Source organism: Heptranchias perlo, chromosome 11 (assembly GCF_035084215.1).
Source record: "Heptranchias perlo isolate sHepPer1 chromosome 11, sHepPer1.hap1, whole genome shotgun sequence".
NCBI lineage: Eukaryota > Metazoa > Chordata > Chondrichthyes > Hexanchiformes > Hexanchidae > Heptranchias > Heptranchias perlo.
Genome location: NC_090335.1, coordinates 74,945,191 through 74,972,824, shown reverse-complemented (window position 1 = coordinate 74,972,824; position 27,634 = coordinate 74,945,191). Strand labels below are relative to the sequence as shown.

General features: G+C 47.3%; 1 protein-coding gene across 1 annotated transcript in view; it reads left to right on the top strand.

Annotated features, from left to right (window-relative positions):
- zgc:153372 (uncharacterized protein LOC767695 homolog) overlaps window positions 1-26,700 on the top strand; it is a 35,731-nt gene extending 9,031 nt beyond the window's left edge. The window contains exons 2-10 of the mRNA XM_067993375.1: window positions 750-880; window positions 2,014-2,164; window positions 4,847-4,983; window positions 5,902-5,971; window positions 6,817-6,898; window positions 7,624-7,755; window positions 9,550-9,692; window positions 14,562-14,732; window positions 26,486-26,700. Of these exons, the coding sequence (XP_067849476.1) occupies window positions 750-880; window positions 2,014-2,164; window positions 4,847-4,983; window positions 5,902-5,971; window positions 6,817-6,898; window positions 7,624-7,755; window positions 9,550-9,692; window positions 14,562-14,732; window positions 26,486-26,629 (1,161 nt within the window). The 3' untranslated portion in view covers window positions 26,630-26,700. The remainder of the gene's footprint in view (window positions 1-749; window positions 881-2,013; window positions 2,165-4,846; window positions 4,984-5,901; window positions 5,972-6,816; window positions 6,899-7,623; window positions 7,756-9,549; window positions 9,693-14,561; window positions 14,733-26,485) is intronic.
- Window positions 26,701-27,634: the final 934 nt, after the last annotated feature.

Below are 27,634 nucleotides of genomic sequence, written 5' to 3'. Positions count from 1 at the left end.
ACAGTGTGGAGGGAACTTTACTCTGTATCTAACCCATACTGGAGCTTCCCTGGGAGTGTTTGATGGGACAGTGTAGAGGGAGCTTTACTCTGTATCTAACCCGTTCTGTACCTGCCCTGGGAGTGTTTGATGGGACAGTGTAGAGGGAGCTTTACTCTGTATCTAACCTGTTCTGTACCAGCCCTGGGAGTGTGTGATGGGACAGTGTAGAGGGAGCTTTACTCTGTATCTAACCCGTTCTGTACCTGCCCTGGGAGTGTGTGATGGGACAGTGTAGAGGGAGCTTTACTCTGTATCTAACCCGTTCTGTACCTGCCCTGGGAGTGTGTGATGGGACAGTGTAGAGGGAGCTTTACTCTGTATCTAACCCGTTCTGTACCTGTCCTGGGAGTGTGTGATGGGACAGTATAGAGGGAGCTTTACTCTGTATCTAACCCGTTCTGTACCTGTCCTGGGAGTGTTTGATGGGACAGTGTAGAGGGAGCTTTACTCTGTATCTAACCCGTTCTGTACCTGCCCTGGGAGTGTTTGATGGGACAGTGTAGAGGGAGCTTTACTCTGTATCTAACCCGTTCTGTACCTGTCCTGGGAGTGTTTGATGGGACAGTGTAGAGGGAGCTTTACTCTGTATCTAACCCGTTCTGTACCTGTCCTGGGAGTGTTTGATGGGACACTGGGCATCAGTCACTATCACTAAACACAAAAAAAACCCAGAAATTCTATTAATTCTCTTTTCTCATTGGCCTCAGAGTTACTATGGGAAACAGCTGAAGCGATCTGCAGATCTCCAGACCGATGTGACCTGCTCCTTAAAGTGTGCCCCCCCGGGTAAATCAGCCTGTGAAGCCATGGCCCTCATCCACCCAGAGGTCTCCCAAAGGTGCTTGTTTTTCAGGGAACTGCCTTGTACCCATTGGAGGCTGGTTGGTTGTGTTGATGTGGATCTGTGTGAATTTGATACCCCTCATAGGAACATAAGGAGGCCATCCAGCCCCTCGAGCCTGTTCCGCCATTCAATTAGATCATGGCTGATCTGTATCTTAACTCCATCTCCCCGCCTTGGTTCAGTAACCCTTAATACCCAACAAAAACCTATCAGTCTCAGTTTTGAAATTTTCAATTGACCCCCAGCCTCAACAGCTTTTTGTGGGAGAGAGTTCCAGATTTCCCCTACCCTTTGTGTGAAGAAGTGTTTCCTGACATCACCCCTGAACGGCCTGGCTCTAATTTTAAGGTTCTGCCCCCTTGTTCTGGACTCCCCCCACCAGTGGAAATAATTTCTCTCTATCCACCCTATCAACCCCTTTAATCATCTTAAACACCTCAATTAGATCACCTCTTAATCTTCTAAACTCAAGGGAATACAAGACCAGTCTGTGCAACTTGTCCTCATAATTTAACCCTTTTAACCCTGGTATCATTCTGGTGAATCTGTGCTGCACCCCCTCCAAGGCCAATATCTCCCTCCTGAGGTGCGGTGCCCAGAGCTGAACGCGGTAACTCCAGATGGGGTCTAACCAGAGCTCTGTGCAGCTGCAACATAACTTCCACCCCTTTGAATTCCAGCCCCCGTTGAGATATAAGCCAACATTCCATTAGCCTTTTTAATTATTTCTTTGGACCTGCCCACCAGCTTTTAGTCATTTCCGCCTCCCGCAGGTAACCCCTCTTTCTGGGGTACAGTTCCAAGGGAGCAGATCGCCCTCTGGTTTCTCACCTGCATGGCCATTCCTCAGCAATGAGCAAGGGCAGCGAGCGCTGGTGGACTATTTGACTGCGGAGGGCATCACAGGGAGGCCGATCCTGTCCTAAACTGATGTCTGCACATAAAGTTTCTGATGTGGGGATTGCTGGACAATGATCAGGAGCAGGAAAGGCGTCGCTCTCTCTCTTTCTCCCTAGCTTCGAGATTCTATCTGAGCTAAATCAGGGCATCTGAAACCTTCTGGATTATGTATGTATGTATGTATGTATATATATGGGGAGAAATTATATAATCATTTGTTTTTCCAGGTATTTCGGATGTGGACTCGTGGTCCCGGAGAGACTGGAAGGATGTCATGTGTTGGATCTGGGAAGTGGGTCAGGTCGAGACTGCTATATCCTGAGCAAGCTGGTGGGACCCAGTGGTCATATAACTGGAGTGGACATGACTGATGAGCTAGTAAGGCAGTAGAAGAATTATTATTGCTGTGATTATTGTCCTCTAATATACACTCCAGGGACAATTTTTCTTCAGTTTTATTACCCTTACGCTACCAATTGTCTTGCCGTCTCCCCTGACTCAGTCCTCGAGTCACTCTCTGGTACCTCTTCCAAGTGGCCATTCTTCATATGTCAGCCTGAACAATAAGGGGTGGGAAGTTATTCAACTGTGGAAAGCATCACGGCTGAACTCGATCTTGTCCTCAACAACATGCGTACATAAACCATGCGAGCATCCCTTCTTTCCAACAGGAGCCATTTGACAGTAGACATGAAGAAAGAAAGATTTGCCTTTACATAGCGCCTTTCACGACCGCAGGATGTCCCAAAGCGCTTTACAACCAATTAAGTACTTTTTGAAGTGTAGTCACTGTTGCAGTGTAGGAAACGCAGCAGCCAATTTGCGCACAGCAAGATCCCACAAACTGCAATGAGCTAAATGACCAGATAATCTGTTTTTTTAGTGATGTTGGTTGAGGGATAAATATTGGCCAGGACACCCGGGAGAGCTTCCCTGCTCTTCTTGAAAATTATGCGATGGGATCTTTTACGTCCACCCGAGAGGGCAGGGTTGGGGGAGGGGAGGGGAGGGGTGGGGGGGTGGGTGGGGAGGGGAGGGGGGGAGGGGAAGACGAATTGCTCTGGCCGCTCGATGTAAAACATTGTAAATTTATTCAACATGGACTCCTGGAGTCACGACACTCACCAACCAATTCTCCTTCTTCTCTCAGACCTGGGATCAAATCCAGCCCAGGTTGATGACGAGTTTGGTCAGGTAATGCCCAGTAAAATACAGTACAATCATTGCCAACAGCTGGCCAGCTTAAAACAACACTACAATCCACAATAAACAACAATGGGGCCTCAGGTGCATGCGATCTATGGTGCGCTGAACACAGGCAAGACAGCCTACTCCAGCCGTGAGCAACGGGGCGGGTGGAATTGAATGGAGCTTTTCAGCTATTTTGGACATGGTGATGCATGCTGTACCTTCTGGTGCGCAGTGTGTTAGAGCCTGGGCTCAAATCCAGGCTAGACCGATGGGCTGAAAGACTTCTTGATCTCCTTTGTGAGACGAGTTTCGGCAATCTCAACCTACTTCGGAATGGGGACACCACCAAATAGCACAAAATGGGCAATCAAACAGAGCAACTGGGACAGGACATGGAAAGCTGTTCCATTCGGAGTACTCCTGAGATTGGGACTGAAGCATAGTGTTGGGGCAGTGGTGGAGGGAGCTGTCCTCTGAATCTGATCCTGTACCTGCCCTGAGTGTTTGTTGGAGCAGGGTAGAGGGAGCTTTACTCTGTATCGAACCCGTGCTGTACCTGCCCTGGGAGTGTTTGATGGGACAGTGTAGAGGGAGCTTTACTCTGTATCTAACCCGTGCTGTACCTGTCCTGGGAGTGTTTGATGGGACAGTGTAGAGGGAGCTTTACTCCATATCTAACCTGTGCTGTACCTGCCCTGGGAGTGTTTGATGGGACAGTGTAGAGGGAGCTTTACTCTGTATCTAACCTGTGCTGTACCTGCCCTGGGAGTGTTTGATGGGACAGTGTAGAGGGAGCTTTACTCTGTATCTAACCCGTGCTGTACCTGTCCTGGGAGTGTTTGATGGGACAGTGTAGAGGGAGCTTTACTCCATATCTAACCTGTGCTGTACCTGCCCTGGGAGTGTTTGATGGGACAGTGTAGAGGGAGCTTTACTCTGTATCTAACCTGTGCTGTACCTGCCCTGGGAGTGTTTGATGGGACAGTGTAGAGGGAGCTTTACTCTGTATCTAACCTGTGCTGTACCTGCCCTGGGAGTGTGTGATGGGACAGTGTAGAGGGAGCTTTACTCTGTATCTAACCTGTGCTGTACCTGCCCTGGGAGTGTGTGATGGGACAGTGTAGAGGGAGCTTTACTCTGTATCTAACCTGTGCTGTACCTGCCCTGGGAGTGTTTGATGGGACAGTGTAGAGGGAGCTTTACTCTGTATCTAACCCGTGCTGTACCTGCCCTGGGAGTGTGTGATGGGACAGTGTAGAGGGAGCTTTACTCTGTATCTAACCCGTGCTGTACCTGCCCTGGGAGTGTTTGATGGGACAGTGTAGAGGGAGCTTTACTCTGTATCTAACCTGTGCTGTACCTGCCCTGGGAGTGATTGATGGGACAGTGTAGAGGGAGCCTTACTCTGTATCTAACCCGTGCTGTACCTGCCCTGGGAGTGTTTGATGGGACAGTGTAGAGGGAGCTTTACTCTGTACCTAACCCGTGCTGTACCTGCCCTGGGAGTGTTTGATGGGACAGTGTAGAGGGAGCTTTACTCTGTATCTAACCCGTGCTGTACCTGCCCTGGGAGTGTTTGATGGGACAGTGTAGAGGGAGCTTTACTCTGTATCTAACCTGTGCTGTACCTGCCCTGGGAGTGTGTGATGGGACATTGTAGAGGGAGCTTTACTCTGTATCTAACCCGTGCTGTACCTGCCCTGGGAGTGTTTGATGGGACAGTGTAGAGGGAGCTTTACTCTGTATCTAACTCGTGCTGTACCTGCCCTGGGAGTGTTTGATGGGACAGTGTAGAGGGCGTTTACTGGAGATGGGTGAATGAGTGTTAAGCTTGTGAACAATAACCTGTTTCCTCAATCCATGATCCAGATCCAAATCTCTCACAAGTACATCGCGTATCATCAGGAGAAGTTTGGATATAAGGAAGCAAACACAGAGTTTGTCCAGGGATACATTGAGAAGTTGGGATACGCTGGGATTCAGTACAACAGCTTTGATGTTCTAGTGTAAGTCTGGGACAAATCTGATCAATTTGTGTTCGATGCCCTTTTAAAATATGGCTACAGACTTTCTTGGCCAATTCTCTCCCGTCCTCTCCTGAAGACACTAACTGTTTCTTTGTGATGGTTCTATTAATCGTGGGCAGCCCTCCCAGTACCTCCTCCAAGTGGCCATTCTTCACGCACAAGCCTAGACAGCTTATGCTGGTGGTTATTCCACAATGTGGGGCATCACAGCTGAGCCCGACCTACGACAATGACTGACCTCCTCAGCACCGAATCGGGGGGGGGGAGCATCTCCCCGCAGTGTTGAGGTCCAATGGGGACTTTCCACTGGGCAGTTCCTGATTGCTAATGGCCTAGGAGAAACACCCCATCTGGAGTTGCTGCGTCCAGTTCAGGAAGGATATATTGGCCTTGGAGGGGGCGCGGCGCAGATTCACCAGAATGATACCGGGGCTGAAAGTGTTAAGTTACGAGGACAGGTTGCACAGACTAGGCTTGTATTCCCTCGAGTTTAGCAGATTGAGGAGTGAACCGATTGAGTTGTTTACAATGTTAAAAAGATTCAATAGGGCCGATCTGGAGAAGCGGTTTCCTCTGGTGGGGGGAAATCAAGAACGACTGGACACAATTTTAAAATTAGAGCCAGGCCATTTAAGAGTGAAATGAGGAAGCACTTTCTCACACAAAGGGTGGTGGAAGTCTGGAAATCTCTCCCCTCAAAGCTGTGATTTCTGGGGGCCAATCAGAACTTTCAAGACTGAGATCGATAGATTTTTGCTGGGTAAGGTATGGAGCCATGGCTGGTAAATGGGGTTGAGGCACAGGCTCGAGGGGCTGAATGGCCTCCTTCTGTTCCTATGAGTCCATCAAGTGCATTTTTAAAAAACTTTCTAACATCTTGTCTCGTATTTTTTTCAGCTCGAACTGCGTCATCTGTCTGTGCCCGGACAAGCGGGCAGTCTTCGAGGAGGCCTACCGGGTGCTTAAGGTTGGTGCTGTCTTCTGGCTGGCGTTGGGTTGATTACTGTTCTGGTCAATAATTGTCTGGCGAGGCGAGGGGTCGCCACGTATCAGAGGCCCCAGAGATTTCCGTGTGTTAAAGGCTCCGCTGACAGGGTGCTGGACCGCGCCCGTGATCTCCTTGGCGCACGTCTGCCCGCCTTGGTGGTGAAATTCTTCGGAGGCACCGTGCTGAGACCAGGCACTGTCAATACCCCGGACCTATCCTCACCCAATATCTGCCTGCCTGCTTAGAAACGATCGGGAGGAAGCACCGCGGCTGATTTTCTTTCTCCCCACCTCCTTAGCCCCAGGACCGATCGCACGGCCAAGATCGGTCGGGGGGAGGGGGTTAAGCACGATGAGGATCATGGGGGGGGGGTGGGGGTTGGGGGGGGGAAACAAGGGGGAAGATTTGCCCCCCAGCCAGCGGCCGGTCCTGTGATGCTCCCAGCGTCACTCATTGCTGGCCACCTTCACCACGGGTAACAAGTGAGGCAGAAGGGGAACCAAGGTGGGGGGAGGGCAAGGTAGCGAGTAAGATCGGTCAGGGAGACCAGAGATGGAGAGAAAGGACAGATCACAGATTTAAAAATATTAAAGAGGGACTTTGGGCCCCACCCATCCTCACTGGGCTCCCACAGTGAGCAGCAAGATCCCAACTTTAATCCCTAAAACCTACCTCTTTGACCAAGCTTGTGGTCACCTGTCCCAATATCTCCTTATGTGGCTCGGTGTCAAATTTTGTTTGATAATCGCTCCTGTGAAGCGCCTTGTGACGTTTTACTACGTTAAAGGCGCTATATAAATGCAAGTTGTTGTTGTCTGTTGCAGGAAGGCGGAGAGATGTATTTCAGCGACATGTACGCAAGTGAGCCCCTGGGTGAAGAGCTGAAGAAGGATCCGGTGCTTTGGGGTAACTGTCCTTTCTCTCTGGAACACTGCGCACGTCATTGATTGTACAGCACATTGTACGGCCCTTTTGTATTTAGAGTAAACTGGGGCAAATGCCTACTCCAAACTCTCGCACTTATACAGCGCCATTAATGCGGTAAAACATCCCAGGGTGTTAATCAGACAAGAATTTGACGCCGAGTCACCGAAGGTGATATTAGGACAGGTGACCAAAAGCTTGGTCAAAGAGGTAGGTTTTATGGAGTGTCTTAAAAGGAGGAGAGAGAGGCGGAGAGGTTTAGGGAGGGAATTCCAGAGCTTAGGGCCTGGGCAGCTGAAGGCACGGCCGCCAATGGTGGAGCGATTAAAATCGGGGCTGCGCAAGAGGCCAGAATTGGAGGAGCGCAGAGATCTCATGAGGTTGTAGGGCCGGAGGGGGTTACGGAGATAGGGAGGGTGCGAGGTAAATGGAGGGATTTGAAAACAAGGATGAGAATTTTAAAATCGAGGCGTCCCTGAACCAGGAGCCAATGTAGGTCAGCGAGCACGGGGGTGATGGGTGAACGGGACTTGGTGTGAGTTACATTTACTCAGTGTGAACAGGAGCTAGCTTCAGCAGAGTAATTTCTATCTCCATTGCTCATTATTTGTGTGAGTAATGATGTCACCCTGTTGGATGCGGAGGAATCTGAAGCTTCCTGAGGCAGCAGTGAGAGGGCTCAAGGTTTTCAATCTTGTTGCTGACAGGGGAGGGGCTCGCAGGCGCCCTCTACTGGAAGGATTTAATCAGTCTGGTGAAGGAGCTTGGATTCAGCACACCATACCTTGTCAGAGCAAGTAACATCGCAATCCAGAGGGCCGAACTTCTCAAACAGACTGGTAAGTGACTTTGTTGTGGTTAATATTCTATTACTCCCTGTATAACTCACTGCCAGCCCTCTATTACTCTCTGCATAACTCACCGCCAGCCCTCTATTACTCTCTGTATAACTCAACGCCAGCCCTCTATTACTCTCTGTATAACTCACCGCCAGCCCTCCATTGCTCTCTGTATAACTCACTGCCAGCCCTCTGTTACTCTCTGTATAACTCACTGCCAGCTCTCTATTACTCTCTGTATAACTCACTGCCAGCTCTCTATTACTCTCTGTATAACTCACTGCCGGCCCTCTATTACTCCCTGTAAACTCACTGCCAGCTCTCTATTACTCTCTGTATAACTCACTGCCAGCCCTCTATTACTCTCTGTATAACTCACTGCCAGCCCTCTATTACTCTCTGTATAACTCACTGCCAGCCCTCTATTACTCTCTGTATAACTCACTGCCAGCCCTCTATTACTCTCTGTATAACTCACTGCCAGCTCTCTATTACTCAGTATAACTCACTGCCAGCCCTCTATTACTCTCTGTATAACTCACTGCCAGCCCTCTGTTACTCTCTGTATAACTCACTGCCAGCTCTCTATTACTCTCTGTATAACTCACTGCCAGCTCTCTATTACTCTCTGTATAACTCACTGCCAGCCCTCTATTACTCTCTGTATAACTCACTGCCAGCCCTCTTTTACTCTCTGTATAAATCACTGCCAGCTCTCTATTACTCTCTGTATAACTCACTGCCAGCTCTCTATTACTCAGTATAACTCACTGCCAGCCCTCTATTACTCTCTGTATAACTCACTGCCAGCTCTCTATTACTCTCTGTATAACTCACTGCCAGCTCTCTATTACTCAGTATAACTCACTGCCAGCCCTCCATTACTCTCTGTATAACTCACTGCCAGCCCTCTATTACTCTCTGTATAACTCACTGCCAGCTCTCTATTACTCAGCATAACTCACTGCCAGCCCTCTATTACTCTCTGTATAACTCACTGCCAGCCCTCTGTTACTCTCTGTATAACTCACTGCCAGCTCTCTATTACTCTCTGTATAACTCACTGCCAGCTCTCTATTACTCTCTGTATAACTCACTGCCAGCCCTCTATTACTCTCTGTATAAATCACTGCCAGCTCTCTATTACTCTCTGTATTACTCACTGCCAGCTCTCTATTACTCAGTATAACTCACTGCCAGCCCTCTATTACTCTCTGTATAACTCACTGCCAGCTCTCTATTACTCTCTGTATAACTCACTGCCAGCTCTCTATTACTCAGTATAACTCACTGCCAGCCCTCTATTACTCTCTGTATAACTCACTGCCAGCTCTCTATTACTCTCTGTATAACTCACTGCCAGCTCTCTATTACTCTCTGTATAACTCACTGCCAGCTCTCTATTACTCAGTATAACTCACTGCCAGCCCTCTATTACTCTCTGTATAACTCACTGCCAGCTCTCTATTACTCTCTGTATAACTCACTGCCAGCTCTCTATTACTCAGTATAACTCACTGCCAGCCCTCTATTACTCTCTGTATAACTCACTGCCAGCCCTCTATTACTCTCTGTATAACTCACTGCCAGCCCTCTTTTACTCTCTGTAAAACTCACTGCCAGCCCTCTATTACTCTCTATAACTCACTGCCAGCTCTCTATTACTCTCTGTATAACTCACTGCCAGCTCTCTATTACTCTCTATAACTCACTGCCAGTTCTCTATGACTCTGTGTAACTCACACTGCACATCCCCTTGACCATTGACTCCTCTCTGGTAATTATGTATCCTAGGAGATGTGAAGTATGCCTCTGGAACCTATCGCTTTTTCAAACTCCCAGCAGACGGGAGTGATAAGAAGGCTCGGGTCACGTATAAAGGAACAGTGACTGATCACCAGGAGCAGCTGCAGTTTGATTCAGTTCACACTTTCAAAGTAAGAAGTCTTAAATAAAGCAGGAGCTGGCGTTGATATAAACATTTAGATAATATTGCAGCTGATCGAATCTCCTCGAAATATCTCAAAGGGCTTCACATACAATGTTTGGTTAGCTTGTGGGTAAGTGAGAATTTTCTTCTATCGCAAGAGCTCCAAAACACAACCTCTGCCGTCCTCCCATTACAGGTCAGTGGGCACCACTCCTGCAACCCCATGTTCGAATGTCTCCAATCAGGTTTCCACCCCTCCCACAGCACTGAAGCCGCCCTAAGCAAAGCCACGAGTACCATGCTGTGTGACTGTGACCCTCATTATCCCTCTCGTTCTCTCTGCAGACACGGTCAGCCACACCATCTTCTTCCATTGCCTTTCCTCTGAGGCACAGCTCAGTGGGACTGCCCTCGCTTGGTTCCACTCTCACCTATCGAATGATAGCCAGACCACCTGCAGCCACGGCTTCTCTTCCCATCCCATTCACGCACCATCTCCTTGACCCCCTCCCTCCGAGGATCTATCCTTGGCGCCCCTCCCCCCCCCTCTTCCCCATCTGCATGCTGACCCTGCATGGTTAGCCGTGGGTAGCACTCTCACCTCTGAGTCAGAAGGTTGTGGGTTCAAGTCCCGCTCCAGGCTGACACCCCCAGTGCAGTACTGAGGGAGTGCTGCACTGCCGGAGATGAGGAATCGCTCTGGGAGCGGCAGTGTAAATTTTGTACTCAAGTCACTGGAGTGGGATTCAAACCCACAGCCTCCTGACCCAGGCGAGAGTGTGCGGCCCACTGAGCCTCAGCTGACATCATGGATAGGGTGTCAGCTTAGATCACACACTTCCCCCCTGTAATTTCTTCAGGATTTGCTTAACATAGGAACACAGGAACAGGAGTAGGCCATTCAGCCCCTCGTGCCTGCTCCGCCATTTGAGAAGATCATGGCTGATCTGTGATCTAACTCCATATACTTGCCTTTAGCCCATATTCCTTTGGTTGCCAAAAAGCTATCTATCTCAGATTTAAATTTAGCAATTGAGCTAGTATCACCCCATCCACCACCTTAAACATTCACTCCCTTCACCACCGGCGCACAGTGACTGCAGTGTGTACCATCCACAGGATGCACTGCAGCAACTCGCCAAGGCTTCTTCGACAGCACCTCCCAAACCCGCGACCTCTACCACCTAGAAGGACAAGGGCAGCAGGCGCATGGGAACAACACCACGACCTGCACGTTCCCCTCCAAGTCACACACCATCCCGACTTGGAAATATATCGCCGTTCCTTCATCGTCGCTGGGTCAAAATCCTGGAACTCCCTTCCTAACAGCACTGTGGGAGAACCTTCACCACACGGACTGCAGCGGTTCAAGAAGGCGGCTCACCACCACCTTCTCAAGGGCAATTAGGGATGGGTAATAAATGCCAGCCTCGCCAGCGACGCCCACATCCCATGAACGAATAAAAAAAAATTGCCGTTTGCGGGAGAGAATTCCAAACTTCTACCACCCTTTGTGTGTAGAAATGCTTCCTAATCTCGCTCCTGAAAGATCTGGCTCTAATTTTTAGACTGTGCCCCCTACTCCTAGAATCCCCAACCAGCGGAAATAGTTTCTCTCTATCCACCCTACCTGTTCCCCTTAATATCTTATAAACTTAGATCAGATCACCCCTTAACCTTCGAAACTCTAGAGAATACAACCCCAATTTGTGTAATCTCCCCTCGTAACTTAACCCTTAAAGTCCGGGTATCATTCTAGTAAACCTACGCTGCACTCCCTCCAAGGCCAATATGTCCTTCCGAAGGTGCGGTGCCCAGAACTGCTCACAGTACTCCAGGTGCGGTCTAACCAGGGTTTTGTATAGCTGATGTTTTTATTTGAAGGTGATGTTCCGCTCCCCGCAGCCTGCTGGTTTTCTCTCCCTCAGTTTGTCTTGGGCCCTGGGAGTCGGAGTGGATGGACAGTTCATTCCCCAAACACATGCTGCTCTTCGGCTGGCCACCAGGTGGTGTGCAAGAGCAACTTGGACACAACTCCCTCCAATTTTCTCTCCTGATTTTCAGTCACTGTTTCTCTTCCCACCTCTCGAGTTCAGACTTCAACTACATAGAATTACATTGATTTCTACAGCACAGGAACGGGCCGTTCGGCCCAACAGGTCTATGCCGGTGTTTATGCTCCACGGGAGCCTCCTCCCTCCCTACTTCATCTCACCCTATCAGCAAATCCTTCTATTCCTTTCTCCCTCATGTGTTTATCGAGCTTCCCCTTAAATGTATCTACACTATTCACCTCAACTACTCCGAGTTCCACATTCTCACCACTCTCTGAGTAAAGAAGTTTCTCCTGAATTCCCTATTGTATTTGTTCGTGACCATCTTATATTTATGACCTCTAGTTTTGGACTCCCCCACAAGTGGAAACATTTTGTCTGCAGCTATCCTATCAAACTTTGTCATTATCTTAAGGACCTCTATCAGGTCATCCCTCAGCCTTCTCTTTTCTAGAGAAAAGAGCCCCAGCCCGCTCAATCTTTCTTTATTCGGTATAACCTCTCAGTTCTGGTATCATCCTAGTCAATCTTTTTGCACCTTCTCCAGTGCCTCTATATCCTTTTTATAATATGGAGACCAGAACTGTTTACAATACTCCAAATGTGGTCTAACCAAGATTCTATATGTTTAACATAAATTCTCTGCTTTTCAATTCTATTCTTCTAGAAATGAACCCCAATGCTTTGTCTGATTTTTTTTTTTGTGGCCTTATTAACCTGTGTCGCTACTTTTGGTGATTTGTGTATCTGTACCCGGATGGGGATATGGTTCCACAGATGTAACTTGGTCCCCTAAAACCTTGCCTAAATGGCCTTCTTTATGTGTGAGCACAGTGAGTGTCAGCGGGCCATTCTACCCTGGAGGCATCACAGCTGAACCCAATCCTATCCTCGGCCAACCTCCACACACATGCATTTTGTGGAGAACAATCGGAGGAGGGACCACCCGATTGACTGTCCCCCCCCTCCCTCACCCAGGGGCACTGAGGCCAATGGTAATAGCCCTTGCTGCCACCCTGATTGAGATTAACTTAGACCAGGGATGGAATCTGAGACTTTCCAGTGTGTTTGGCTCAGTTTCACGTTGCCTTTTACCTGGTTTAGTAGCTCCTGACAAAAACACGCTAAGTGGAAAGTCATCGCTATCTCAGCTAGCAGTTGCAAACCCGATCTACGAGTCAGACACAGAGAAAATCCTTCTGTGCCCTCGCCATATTGTTCAACCTCTGTCTCTGTCCAGCTGCTGGCTGAGACAACTGATAAAGTAGGAGTCGGTGTGAAGCCGCACGATGGCAATGTCTCATTGACCTTGGCTCAGTGGGTCTCACTCTCTCTCATCTCTGAGTCAGAAGGTTGTGGGTTCAAGTCTCACTCTAGAGACAAAATCTTGGCTGATTACCCCCCCCCCCAGCGCAGTACTGAGGGAGTGCTGCAATGTCGTCTTTCGAATGAGACGTTAAACAAAGGACCCGTTTACCCTCTCAGGTGGACATTTAAGATCCCAGGGCACTATTTCAAAGGAGAGCTGGGGAGTTTCTCCCCGGTATCCTGGCCAATAATTATCCCTCAACCAACATCACTAAAACATTTTAATTGGTCATTTTTCTGAAAGCTGTTTGTGGGATCTTGCTGTGTGCTAAATGGCTGCCGCGATTCCCTACATTATATTACACTTGAAAAGCACTTCATTGGCTGTGAGATGTCCTGAGGTTGTGAAAGGTGCTATATAAATGCAATTCTTAACTTTTCCTTTAACATGGTTTAAATGCAAGTCTTTCTTTCCATAAAGCATAACGTGGGAGGAGACTCGTGTGGAGCATAAACACCAGCATGGACCTGATGGGCCGAATGGCCTGTTTCTGTGCTGTACATTCTATGTAATTCTATATAAAAGGAGAAATACTTCTTCACTCTTTCTTGCTTATAATTATGCCAACAGGGACAAAGCCAGTAAAACAGCCTAGGAACCTTTTATCCTATGGGTTAATGGTTCAATGTTCTGGTGAATTTCATCAAAAGTAGCACTGTACTAAACTGAACGGCCATACAACATAAGGAGTCTATCTTTAATTCCTACATTAGATCAGTCCTAAGCATACCGGCATCAATGGTGAGCATATCCTTTAAACAGTACACAGCATCTCTCAATCCCAGACCTAGCTTCTGCTGAGTGTTCTCGGGAGTGGTCTGAAAATGGCAGAGCCAGAAAGGAAAGCGACATGACAAATTCCGCCTGAAATAGCTGGCGCGTTTACCACATTATAAACAGCGCCTTTGTAATTGAGTCCTACGGTGATGGCAAATGGTTGGCGCCATTTGCCCACTGGATAAGCGAGGACGGTGTGGGTGGTGTTTACAAAAGAAAGGACTTGCATTTCTGTCGCGCCTTTCACAACCTCAGGACGTCCCAAACGCTTTACAGCCTTCGAAGTACTATTTTTTTTTAAAAGTGTAATCACTGTTGTAATGTAGGAAATGATATAACAATAGTTTTTTTCTTATTCATTCTCAGGATGTGGGCATCGCTGGCAAGGCTGGCATTTGTTGCCCAAATGCCCTAGTTGCCTCACTGGTGGGCCACCTTCTTGAACCGTTGATAGTGGTTTAATACAACTGAGTGCCTTTCTAAGCCACTTCAAAGGGTAGTTAAGAGCCAACCACGATGGTGTGGGACTGGAGTTAGAAATATTAAATGGTGTGGGTGAGATGAACCTAGATCATTGTGAAAGAGGAGGGAGGGGAGCGCTAATTCTTCGCACATCTTTCATTCAATTTTACTTCCAGGTCCTCGTTTTCAGCCGCCTCTCGTTTATTTCTTGCAGACGGACGAAGCAGTGGAGGTTGATGGGGAGCTGGCCGTGGTCCTGAAGACCTCTCGCTTTTCCCCTCATTTCGTCATTCAAACCACTGAGTGTGAGGCACCCTTAAAAGACGGCCCTCAGCAGGCGAGGGGATACTTTTCAGTTCAAATCTCTGCATGTTCTGCTGAGAAAGTGAGTGTTTCATTAAATAAAAAAAAACCCGCGCACAGCTCTGGAAGTAGTCCAGAAGATTGAGATATCACCCAGTGCATCACTGAGCCACATAGACTGGAAGGTCTTAGATTTGATCCCTGGTCTGTGCTGAGTTAGTACCTGTTCCTCTTGAACACGCTACACTTACCACATATCATGTCTCAAATTACTCACATACTGTATCATAAATTGATATTTTCTGAAAGAAATCTATCCGATTTGCGTTTGAATGAATCAATATGACCAGCTTCCACCGTCTGCCTAGACAGCCTGTTCCACAGATTGACCACTCGCTCACTGAAATATTGTTCCCGCAGATTAGTTTTGATATCGCAGCCTTTCAGCTCTCTGATATATTACATAGAATAGAAGCCATTCAGCTCTCCGATATCTTATATAGAATAGGAACCTTTCAGCTATTCGATATAAGAAGGGTCCTTCATTTAATTAGTCTGGGCTGAACTTAATCTTAGCTCCCAGAAGTAGACAGACACTGGTCCATCTGCCCAGTCCAGGGGTCTTAGGTATTAAGAGGTTAGTTTTTGGATCGAGTGTCGCCTGTGTGATTGGAATGCATACTTGCGGCATAAAGACCAATGATCCCGATTCGCAGTCTGCACAATTTTCCATCCATTAGTTTACAGAAAAATCGCATGGGCTTCAAATTAGACGTGCTGACCTCTCCATTCAAATTCTTGATATGCATTCCTGTCAAGTAAACTTTTGCATCAGGAGCACTCAATCATAAAATTTACCGTAAACGCCCACTCCCTCGACCACCAGCGCACCATGCACCAAGTACAAGGTGCACTGTTGCAACCCGCCAAGGCTTCTACAGCAACACTTTCCAAACCCGTGACCTCCACCACCTAGGAGGACAAGGGCAGCAGGTGCATGGGAACAACGCCACCTCCAAGTCCCACACCATCCCGACTTGGACATATATCGCCCATTCCATCATCGTCGCTGGGTTAATATCCTGGAACTCCCTACCTAACAGCACTGTGGGAGAACCTTCACCACACCGACTGCAGCGGTTCAAGGCGGCTCACCACCACCTTCTCAAGGGCAATTAGGGATGGGCAATAAATGCCGGCCTCGCCAGCGACGCCCACATCCCAAGAATGAATTAAAAAAACCTTAGATTCCCAAGTCATTCGCCCTAGAGTGCGTCAGAGAAACTGGTGATCAACTGTAGACCTCGCTATCCCCTCTGTCAATGAGGGGAACAGAATGCAATGCAGCTTCATCCTGTTTTATTTCATCCCATCAGCCAGGCACCTCTCCTTCCATCTGCCGTTGTATTTGACAAACTGGAAACGATCGGTCACTCTCTGTCCAAGAATGTTGGTGAGTGAGGCCCAAACCACAATCTTCCAGCAGAGAAGGAGGCCATTCGGCCCATTGTGCCTGTGCCGGCCGAAAAAGAGCCGTCCAGCCTATTCCCAGTTTCCAGCTCACGGTCCGTAGCCTTGTAGGTTTCGGCACTTCAAGTGCACATCCAAGCAGATTTTAAATGCGATGAAAGTTTCTGCCTCTGCCACCCTTTCAGGCAGTGTGTTCCAGACTCCCACCACCCTCTGGGTGAAATAAATTCTCCTCAGCTCTCCTCTAATCCTTCCACCAATTACTTTAAATCTATGCCCCCTGGTTGTTGACCTCTCTGCTAAGGGAAATAGGTCCTCCCTATCCACTCTATCGAGGCCCCTCATAATTTTATGCATCTCAATTAAATCTCCCCTCAGCCTCCTATGTTCCAAAGAAAACAACCCCAGCCTATCCAATCTTTCCTCATAGCTAAAATTGTCCAGCCCTGGCAACATCCTCGTAAATCTCCTCTGTACCCTCTCTAGTACAATCACACCTTTCCTGTAATGTGGTGACCAGAACTGTACGCAATACTCAAGCTGTGGCCTAATTAGTGTTTTATACAGTTCTAGCATAACCTCCCTGCTCTTATATTCTATGCCTCGGCTAATAAAGGAAAGAATCCCGTATGCTTTCTTAACCACCTTATCTACCTGTCCTGCTACCTTCAGGGATCTGTGGACATGCACTCCAAGGTCCCTCACTTCTTCTACATCTCTCAGTATCCTACCATTTATTGTGCATTCCCTTGCCTTGTTTGCCCTCCCCAAATGCATTACCTCACACTTCTCCAGACTGAATTCCATTTGCCACTTTTCTGCCCATCTGACCAGTCCATTGATATCTTCCTGCAGTCTACAACTTTCCTCCTCACAATCAACCACATGGCCAATTTTTGTATCATCTGCAAACTTCTTAATCATGCCCCCTACATTTAAGTCAATCATTAATATATACCACAAAAAGCAAAGGACTGAGCCCTGCGGAACCCCACTGGAAACAGCCTTCCAGTCACAAAAACACCTGTCGACCTTTGCTTCCTGCCACTGAGTCAATTTTGGATCCAACTTGCCACTTTCGCTTGGATCCCATTGGCTTTTACTTTTCTAACCAGTCTGCCATGTGGGACCTTGTGTAAAGCCTTGCTAACATCCATGTAGAGTACATCAAACACACTACCCTCCTTGTTACTGCCTTCAAGTTAGTCAGACACGACCGTCCTTTAACAAATCCATGCTGTCTGTCCTTGATTAATCCATGCCTTTCTAAATGATGATTAATACTCTCCCTCAGAATTGTTTCCAATAATTTGCCCACCACCGAGGGAAGGCTGACTGGCCTGTAATTACTCGATCTATCCCTTTCTCCCTTTTTAAACAACAATACAACTTTAGCAGTCCTCCAATCCTCCAGTACCACGCCTGTAGCCAGGGAGGATTGGAAAATGATGGTCAGAGCCTCCGCTATTTCCTCCCTTGCTTTTCTTAACAGCCTGTGATACATTTCATTCAGGCCTGGCGACTTATCTACTTTCAAAGATGCTAATCCCCTCAATATTTCCTCCCTCATAATGTTTATCCCATCCAATATTTCACACTCCTCCTCCTTAACTACAATGTCTGCATCGTCCACCTCTTTTGTGAAGACAGATGCAAAGTATTCATTAAGAACCACACCCACATCTTCTGCCTCCACAGACAGGTTACCTTTTTGGTCTCTAATAGGCCTTACTCTTTCCTTAGTTATCCTCTTGCTCCTTATGTATTTATAAAATCTTTGGGTTTTCCTTGATTTTACTTGCCAATATTCAAACTAAATCCAGAACTGCTCCCTCTCTTGTTGGACTTGCTGCGTACTGGCTAAAAAAGTTCTCCTGAGTGCATTTTTAGAATTCTGGGCCCTCTATACCTTTTACACTGATTCTATCCCAGTTAATATTCGGGTAGTTGAAATCCCCTACTACTGTTTTTGCACTTCTCAGAAATTTGCCGACATATTTGCTCTTTTCTCCCTCTGACTGTTTGGGGGTCTATAGTACACTCCCAGCAGTGTGACTGCCCTTTTATTGTTCTTCAGTTCAACCTATATGGCCTCTTTTGATGATCCTTCTAAAATATAAGAACATAAGAACATAAGAAATTGGAGCAGGAGTAGGCCAATCGGCCCCTCGAGCCTGCTCCGCCATTCAATAAGATCATGGCTGATCTGATCCCAACCACAAATCTAAAGAACACAAGAAGTCGGAGCAGGACCCGGCCACATAGCCCCTGGGCCCTCTCCGCCACCCACAGGGCATTGACCGATCCGAACTCAGCTTCATGTCCAATTTCCTGCCCGCTCCCCATAACCCCTAATTCCCTTTACTTCTAGGAAACTGTCTATTTCTGTTTTAAATTTATCTAATGATGTAGCTTCCACAGCTTCCTGGGGCAGCAAATTCCACAGACCTACCACCCTCTGAGTGAAGAAGTTTCTCCTCATCTCAGTTTTGAAAGAGCAGCCCCTTATTCTAAGATTATGCCCCCTAGTTCTAGTTTCACCCATCTTTGGGAACATCCTTACTGCATCCACCCGATCAAGACCCTTCACAATCTTATATGTTTCAATAAGATCGCCTCTCATTCTTCTGAACTCCAATGAGTAGAGTCCCAATCTACTCAACCTCTCCTCATATGTCCGCCCCCTCATCCCCGGGATTAACCGAGTGAACCTTCTTTGTACTGCCTCGAGAGCAAGTATGTCTTTTCTTAAGTATGGAGACCAAAACTGTATGCAGTATTCCAGGTGCGGTCTCACCAATACCTTATATAACTGCAGCAATATCTCCCTGTTTTTATATTCTATCCCCCGAGCAATAAAAGCCAACATTCCGTTGGCTTTCTTGATCACCTGCTGCACCTGCATACCAACTTTTTGATTTTCTTGCACTAGGACCCCCAGATCCCTTTGTACTGCAGTACTTTCCAGTCTCTCGCCATTAAGAAAATAACTTGCTCTCTGATTTTTCCTGCCAAAGTGCATAACCTCACATTTTCCAATATTATATTGCATCTGCCAAATCTCCGCCCACTCACCCAGCCTGTCTATATCCCCTTGCAGGTTTTTTATGTCCTCCTCACTCTCTACTTTCCCTCCCATCTTTGTATCATCTGCAAATTTTGATATGTTGCACTCGGTCCCCTCCTCCAAATCGTTAATATAGATTGTAAAGAGTTGGGGACCCAGCACCGACCCCTGTGGAACACCACTGGTTACTGGTTGCCAGTCCGAAAATGAACCATTTATCCCAACTCTCTGCTTCCTGTTAGATAACCAATCCTCCACCCATGCCAGAATATTACCCCCAATCCCGTGATTTTTTATCTTAAGTAATAATCTTTTATGTGGCACCTTGTCGAATGCCTTCTGGAAGTCTAAATACACTATGTCCACTGGTTCCCCTTTATCCACCCTATACGTTATATCCTCGAAGAACTCAAGCAAATTTGTCAGACATGACTTCCCCTTCATAAAGCCATGCTGACTTTGTCCTATTAAATTATGCTTATCTAAATGTTCCGTTACTGTCTCCTTAATAATAGACTCCAAATTTTACTCACCACAGATGTTAAGCTAACTGGCCTATAATTTCCAGCCTTCTGCCTACTACCCTTTTTAAATAACGGTGTTACATTAGCAGTTTTCCAATCTGCCGGGACCTCTCCTGAGTCCAGGGAATTTTGGAAAACTATCACCAAAGCATCCACAATCCCTACTGCCACTTCCCTCAAGACCCTAGGATGGAAGCCATCAGGTCCAGGGGATTTATCCGCCTTGAGTCCCATTATTTTACTGAGTACCATCTCCTGAGTGATTTTAATCGTATTTAGCTCCTCCCCCCCGAGAGTCCCCTGTTTGTCCAGTGTTGGGATATTCTTAGTGTCCTCTACTGTAAAGACTGAAACAAAATATTTGTTCAGCATTTTTGCCATCTCCATGTTTCCCACCATTAATTTCCCGGTCTCATCCTCTAAGGGACCTATGTTTGCCTTAGCCACCCTTTTTCTTTTTATATAACTATAGAAACTCTTGCTATCTGTTTTTATATTTTTTGCTAATTTCTTTTCATAATCTAACTTCCCTTTCTTAATCAATCCTTTAGTTACTTTTTGCTGTCTTTTGAAGAATTCCCAATCTTCTATCCTCCCACTAAGTTTGGCTACCTTATATGTCCTTGTTTTTAGTCGGATACTATCCTTGATTTCTTTACTTAGCCACGGATGGCTGTCATTTCTTTTACACCCTTTTTTCCTCAGTGGAATATATATTTTTTGAAAGTTGTAAAATAACTCCTTAAATGAACACCACTGCTCATGTACCGTCTTACCCTTTAATCTATTTTCCCAGTCCACTTTAATCAATTCCGCTCTCATACCATCATAGTCTCCTTTATTCAAGCTCAGTACGCTTGTTTGAGAATCAACCTTCTCACCCTCTAATTGGATATGGAATTCAACCATGTTGTGGTCGCTCGTTCCAAGGGGATCCTTAACTAGGACATTATTAATTAATCCTGACTCATTACACAGGACCAGGTCCAAGGTTGCCTGCCCCCTTGTAGGATCAGTTACATACTGCTCAAGAAATCCATCCCTGATGCACTCAATGAACTCGTCCTCAAGGCTGCTCTGCCCAATTTGATTTGTCCAGTTAATATGATAATTAAAATCCCCCATAATTATGGCTGTTCCCTTATTACATGCCCCGACTATCTCCTGATTAATACTTCTTCCAGCAGAGTTGCAACTATTAGGAGGCCTATATACTACGCCCACTAATGTTTTTTTTCCCTTATTATTCCTTATCTCCACCCAAACTGTTTCATTATCTTGATGCTTTGTCCCAATATCATTTCTCTGTATTACAGTGATTCCTTCCTTTATTAACATAGCCACCCCACCTCCCCTTCCTTCCTGCCTGTCCTTCCTGATTGTTAAATACCCTGGCATATTTAATTCCCAGTCGTTGTCACCCTGCAGCCATGTTTCTGTAATGGCCACAAGATCATACCCATACGTAGTTATTTGTGCCGTTAACTCGTCCATTTTATTACGAATGCTACGTGCATTCAGATAAAGAACTTTCAAATCTGTTTTGTGACGCTTAGTTCCTGCTTTTTCCTTTTTTAACACTTTACCTATTACTCCATACCTTCTGTCCCTTCCTGTTACGCTTTCCTCTCTCTCCCTGCTCAGGTTCCCAACCCCCTGCCACTTTAGTTTAAACCCTCCCCAACAGCACTAGCAAACACTCCTCCTAGGACAGCGGTCCCGGCCCTGCCCAGGTGCAGACCATCCGGTTTGTACTGGTCCCACCTCCCCCAGAACCGTTTCCAGTGTCCCAGGAATTTGAATCCCTCCCCCTTGCACCATTCCTCTAGCCACGTATTCATTTGAAATATCCTCCTATTTCTACTCTGACTAGCACGTGGCACTGGCAGCAATCCTGAGATTACTACCTTTGAGGTCCTATTTTTTAATTTACCTCCTAACTCCCTATATTCTGCTTTTAGGACCTCATCCCCTTTTTTACCTATATCGTTGGTGCCTATGTGCACCACGACAGCTGGCTGTTCGCCCTCCCCCTCCAAAATGTTCTGTAGCCGCTCCGAGACATCCTTGATCCTTGCACCAGGGAGGCAACACACCATCCTGGAGTCTCGGTTGCGGCCGCAGAAACGCCTGTCTATTCCCCTTACAATTGAGTCCCCTATCACTATAGCTCTGCCACTCTTTTTCCTCCCAGCCTGTGCAGCAGAGCTACCCGTGGTGCCAGGAAGTTGGCTGCTGCTGCCTTCCCCTGATAAGTCATCCCCCCCAACAGCATCCAAAGTGGCATATCTGTTTGAGAGGGGGATGGCCACAGGGGACCCCTGCACTACCTGCCTGCATCTCTTACTCTTCCTGGTGGTCACCCATTCACTTCCTGCCTGTATACCCTTTACCTGCGGTGTGACCAACTCGCTAAACGTGCTATCCACGAGTTTCTCTGCATCGCGGATGCTCCACAGTGAGTCCACCCGCAGCTCCAGCTCCGAGATACGATCGGTCAGTAGCTGCAGGTGGACACACTTCCCGCACACATGGTCGGCAGGGACACTGGTAGTGTCCATGACTTCCCACATCTTGCAGGAGGAGCATATCACGGGTGCGAGGTCTGCTGCCATGACTTGCCTTAGCTTAGTTACCCCTTTTAAATTACGTTGAAATTAGAAAATGTTAACTATACTAGGGACCTAGGTTCACTAAAAAAAACCACTATCTGCTATAAAACCTGCAGATCTTCCCTTTCTTATTACTTTACTTACAGTAAAATGGTAGAAATACTCACCTGAACCTACTCACCAATCAGCTGCCTCCCCTGTGCCGCGTCACTTTCTGACTGGTGACGTCACCCCGAACTCTGCCGCTGGTCTCAGAGTCTCGCTCTCAGAGTAAGCTCTGGTCTCGCTCTCTCCGCGTTGTTTATATCTCCGCTCTGGTCTCGCTCTCTCCCGCCGCTCACCGACTGGACTCTCGCTCTCTCCGCGCTGTTTATATCTCCGCTCTGGTCTCGCTCTTTACCGCCGCTCACCGACTGGACTCTCGCTCTCTCCGCGCTGTTTTTATCCCCGCTCTGGTCTCGCTCTCTCCCGCCGCTCACCGCTCTCAGGTCCACTACCGCTCTGCAGGAAAAGCAAGGCAAAGCAGCACCTCCTTCCCCCACTTTACCAAACTCCCACACGTACCGAACTCTCAGCACACTATGTTGTCCTCACAGCTGTAATTGTTTCTTTAACCAATATTGCCAGCCCCCATCCTTTTTTATTCTCCTTTCTATCTCGTCTGAAAACCCTGTAAACAGGAACGTTGAGCTGCCATTCCTGCCCCTTTAAGCCATGTTTCTGTAGTAGCTAAGATATCAAACTTCCACGTGTCTATCTGTGCCCTTAGCTCATCTGCCTTATTCACTATACTCCTTGCATTGAGGTATATATCATTAGGCACTGCCAAACTCTTTTGTTGTTTATTATCTGACCTTTGTTTCCTCTGCCTTCCAAACTCACTTACTAATTTTCTGTCTTCCATTTCCAACTCTGCTTCTCTCCCTTCTGAATCTTCAGAGAACGTAATATCCTCCTATTTCTATACCCACTAGCGTGTGGCACTGGGAGTAATCCGGAGATTACTACCTTTTGAGGTCCTGCTTCTTAATTTCTTTCCTAGCTCCTTAAAAAATCATTCCCCTTTCTACCGATGTCATCGATACGGATATGGCCCACGACCTCCCGCTGTTCACCCTCCCCCCCTCGGAATGTTCTGCAGCTGCTCAGTGACAACCTTGACCCTGGCACCAGGGAGACAACATACCATCCTGAAATTACGTCTGCGGCCGCAGAAACGCCTGTCTGCTCCCCTAACTATTGAATCCCCTATCACTATTGCTTTCCTCCTTTTTTTTATTCGTTCATGGGATGTGGGCGTCGCTGGCGAGGCCAGCATTTATTGCCCATCCCTAATTGCCCTCGAGAAGGTGGTGGTGAGCCGCCTTCTTGAACCGCTGCAGTCCGTGTGGTGACGGTTCTCCCACAGTGCTGTTAGGAAGGGAGTTCCAGGATTTTGACCCAGCGACAATGAAGGAACGGCGATATATTTCCAAGTCGGGATGGTGTGTGACTTGGAGGGGAACGTGCAGGTGGTATTGTTCCCATGCGCCTGCTGCTCTTGTCCTTCTAGGTGGTAGAGGTCGCGGGTTTGGGAGGTGCTGTCGAAGAAGCCTTGGCGAGTTGCTGCAGTGCATCCTGTGGATGGTACACACTGCAGCCACAGTGCGCCGGTGGTGAAGGGAGTGAATGTTTAGGGTGGTGGATGGGGTGCCAATCAAGCGGGCTGCTTTATCTTGGATTGTGTTGAGCTTCTTGAGTGTTGTTGGAGCTGCACTCATCCAGGCAAGTGGAGAGTATTCCATCACACTCCTGACTTGTGCCTTGTAGATGGTGGAAAGGCTTTGGGGAGTCAGGAGGTGAGTCACTCGCCGCAGAATACCCAGCCTCTGACCTGCTCTCGTAGCCACAGTATTTATATGGCTGGTCCAGTTCAGTTTCTGGTCAATGGTGACCCCCAGGATGTTGATGGTGGGGGATTCGGCGATGGTAATGCCGTTGAATGTCAAGGGGAGGTGGTTAGACTCTCTCTTGTTGGAGATGGTCATTGCCTGGCACTTATCTGGCGCGAATGTTACTTGCCACTTATGAGCCCAAGCCTGGATGTTGTCCAGGTCTTGCTGCATGTGGGCTCGGACTGCTTCATTATCTGAGGGGTTGCGAATGGAACTGAACACTGTGCAGTCATCAGCGAACATCCCCATTTCTGACCTTATGATGGAGGGAAGGTCATTGATGAAGCAGCGGAAGATGGATGGGCCTAGGACACTGCCCTGAGGAACTCCTGCAGCAATGCCCTGGGGCTGAGATGATTGGCCTCCAACAACCGCTACCATCTTCCTTTGTGCTAGGTATGACTCCAGCCACTGGAGAGTTTTCCTCCTGATTCTCATGGACTTCAATTTTACTAGGGCTCCTTGGTGCCACACTCGGTCAAATGCTGCCTTGATGTCAAGGGCAGTCACTCTCACCTCACCTCTGGAATTCAGCTCTTTTGTCCATGTTTGGACCAAGGCTGTAATGAGGTCTGGAGCCGAGTGGTCCTGGCGGAACCCAAACTGAGCATCGGTGAGCAGGTTATTGGTGAGTAAGTGCCGCTTGATAGCACTGTCGACGACACCTTCCATCACTTTGCTGATGATTGAGAGTAGACTGATGGGGCGGTAATTGGCCGGATTGGATTTGTCCTGCTTTTTGTGGACAGGACATACCTGGGCAATTTTCCACATTGTCGGGTAGATGCCAGTGTTGTAGCTGTACTGGAACAGCTTGGCTAGAGGCGCAGCTAGTTCTGGAGCACAAGTCTTCAGCACTACAGCTGGGATGTTGTCGGGGCCCATAGCCTTTGCTGTACCTCCCTCCCCTGGTACAGCTGAGCCACCCATGGTGCCGTGAACTTGGCTATGACTGTATTCTAATATTAACATTCACCTGTACCACTTTACATCCTTATCCATATGAACATAGGAAATGAAGCAGGCCTGTTCCGCTATTCAATTAAATCTTGGCTGATCTGTATCTTGACTCCATTTACCCGTCTTGGTTCCTTAACCCTTCATACCCTCGCCTAACAAAAATCTATCAATCTCAGTTTTGAAATTTTCAATTGATCCTCAGCCTGAACCATTTTTTTGGGGGAGAGAATTTCAGATTGCCACTCCCCTTTGTGTGAAGAAGTGCTTCCTGACTTCACCCCTGAATGGCCTAGCTCTAATTTTTAGGTTGTGTTCTCCTTGTTCTAGACTCTCCTCACCAGAGGAAATAACTTCTCTCTATCTACCCTCTCAAATCCAATACCTGTACGCCTTGGTCATAATTCTTGCTGCTAATTCTCCGTTCACTGAGCTACTGTTGGAAACATTAATTGTGAATACTAGATTGTGAAGCCAACTGGAACACTGTTCTTTCAGCTCGGAGACCCGGATTTCAATCTAGGCCTGGATGCACTTTGCCAGGCACAAGGCTGTTTCAATAAAGTTTAGACGGCCGCAATCCAGTTCTCAAGAATATTTATTCTAGTGAGCAGAGAATGGAGATTTGAATTTTTGAAAAATGAATTGAAAACAACTAACTTCAATGGGAAAACCTGCTTTACGCATCCATGACTTTACAAACCTCATTCAGAATATTATCTCAAAGTAAGCTGCGAAAGTAGGAGCAGGTAACAGAAATTTGCATTCGAGAAATGAACTAATTTTTGAGACAACAGCTACTTTATTAGGAAAATCTTTACTCAAAGTCCAATGGCTCCCTGTTCCTGAATATGTTGATTTCAAGGTGTTTGGCCTCCTTTACAAATCCCGTCACGGATTTGCCTTTCCCTCAGAGTGATTTCCTCCAATTCTTAGGCTCAAAACTGGCTATAATTCAGCATTAAAGTAGAACTGAATTAGCAGTCTCACCCAGTGAGGCCGTAGGCCGGTTATGTGGAACGCTGTCACGTGAATGCTTTTCCGGGGATTGGGGCTAAGGCGTATTGTAGGAGCAGCGTAGCAGGAACTTTACTCCTCAACTATAGCGCTGATCTGGAAGTGCTCGACGATGGCGATGGTTGACAAAAAATGGAAAAGATGTTTCATCCACCAGTATTGGAATTCCTCACCTTAAAACAGAGTTCATTATAATCAGCGTTTTATTTTTACGCAGTCTCTAACTCTAACAAATTCTTCCTCTCTTCCTCAAGTACTGCCACCTGAATCCCTTCCTGTTGGCCGATAAACTGGGATCATCCATTCGGAAATGCTCCAAAGCTGAGAAAGACGGTCTTTGTGCAAATCAGACTGAAGGGCCAAGCAAAGGCGAAGAGACTAAAAGCTGCGACAGCTAAATATTTACCCCGTGTCTTAAAGGGCTCTTGCAAACTGATTCACCAACACTGAATAAAAAAGAATAAATTGCTATTGTTTTATTTATTTACTTTTTAAGGCTCCACCTTCCCCGGCCTTCATCACATGGCATTCATTGATGAACAGAATTGGCAGGTGAGCTGGCTTTATATATATTCCCATTTCCCGCCCCCCCCCCCCCTCCTTTCCAGAAGATTCTGGCTCTTGCTGGGGTAAGGCTACACTTGATCTCCTTATACTGTGCACTGACCTGCTCTCCATCGTACAAAAAAAAAGCACATGGAGGCACTGGAGAAGGTGCAAAAAAGATTTACTAGGATGATACTGCGAGGTTAGAACGGTCAGAAAAGTCTGAACAGGTTGGGGCTCTTTTCTCTCGAAACCAGAAGGGTGAGGGGTAACCTGATAGAGGTCTTTAAAATTATGAAGGAGTTTGATAGGAGAGACGTAGAGAAGATGCTTCTACCTGTGGGGGAGACCAAAACTAGGGACGATAAATATAAGATGGTCACAGAGAAATACAATAGGGAATTCAGGAGAAACGTCTTTATCCAGAGAGTGATAAGAATGTGGAACTCGCTACCACATGGAGTAGTTGAGGCGACAAACATAGATATATGTAAGGGGAAGCCAGATAAGCAAATGAGGGAGAAGGGAATATGCAGATAGTGTTCGATGAAGTAGGGTGGGAGGAGGCTCGTGTGGAGCATAAACACTGGCATAGACCAGTTGGGCCGAATGGCCTGGCTGTACATTCCGTGTAATTCTATATAATATTATTGTCATAGGTAAGTGTGGGGAGCAAATTAGAGACAGAGAGGCAATCTGTCCACTCTAACAATATGCAAGGTGGCCATGTCAGTGTTACATCTGGCCTGTTGGTTGGGTATTGACAGGTGCACATCTGTCCCACATGGTTAACTTTGTTTGTTGCTGCAGAGCCTCTGGGTCATGTGGTTTATCCCAGATTTGGCCTTATAGGAGTA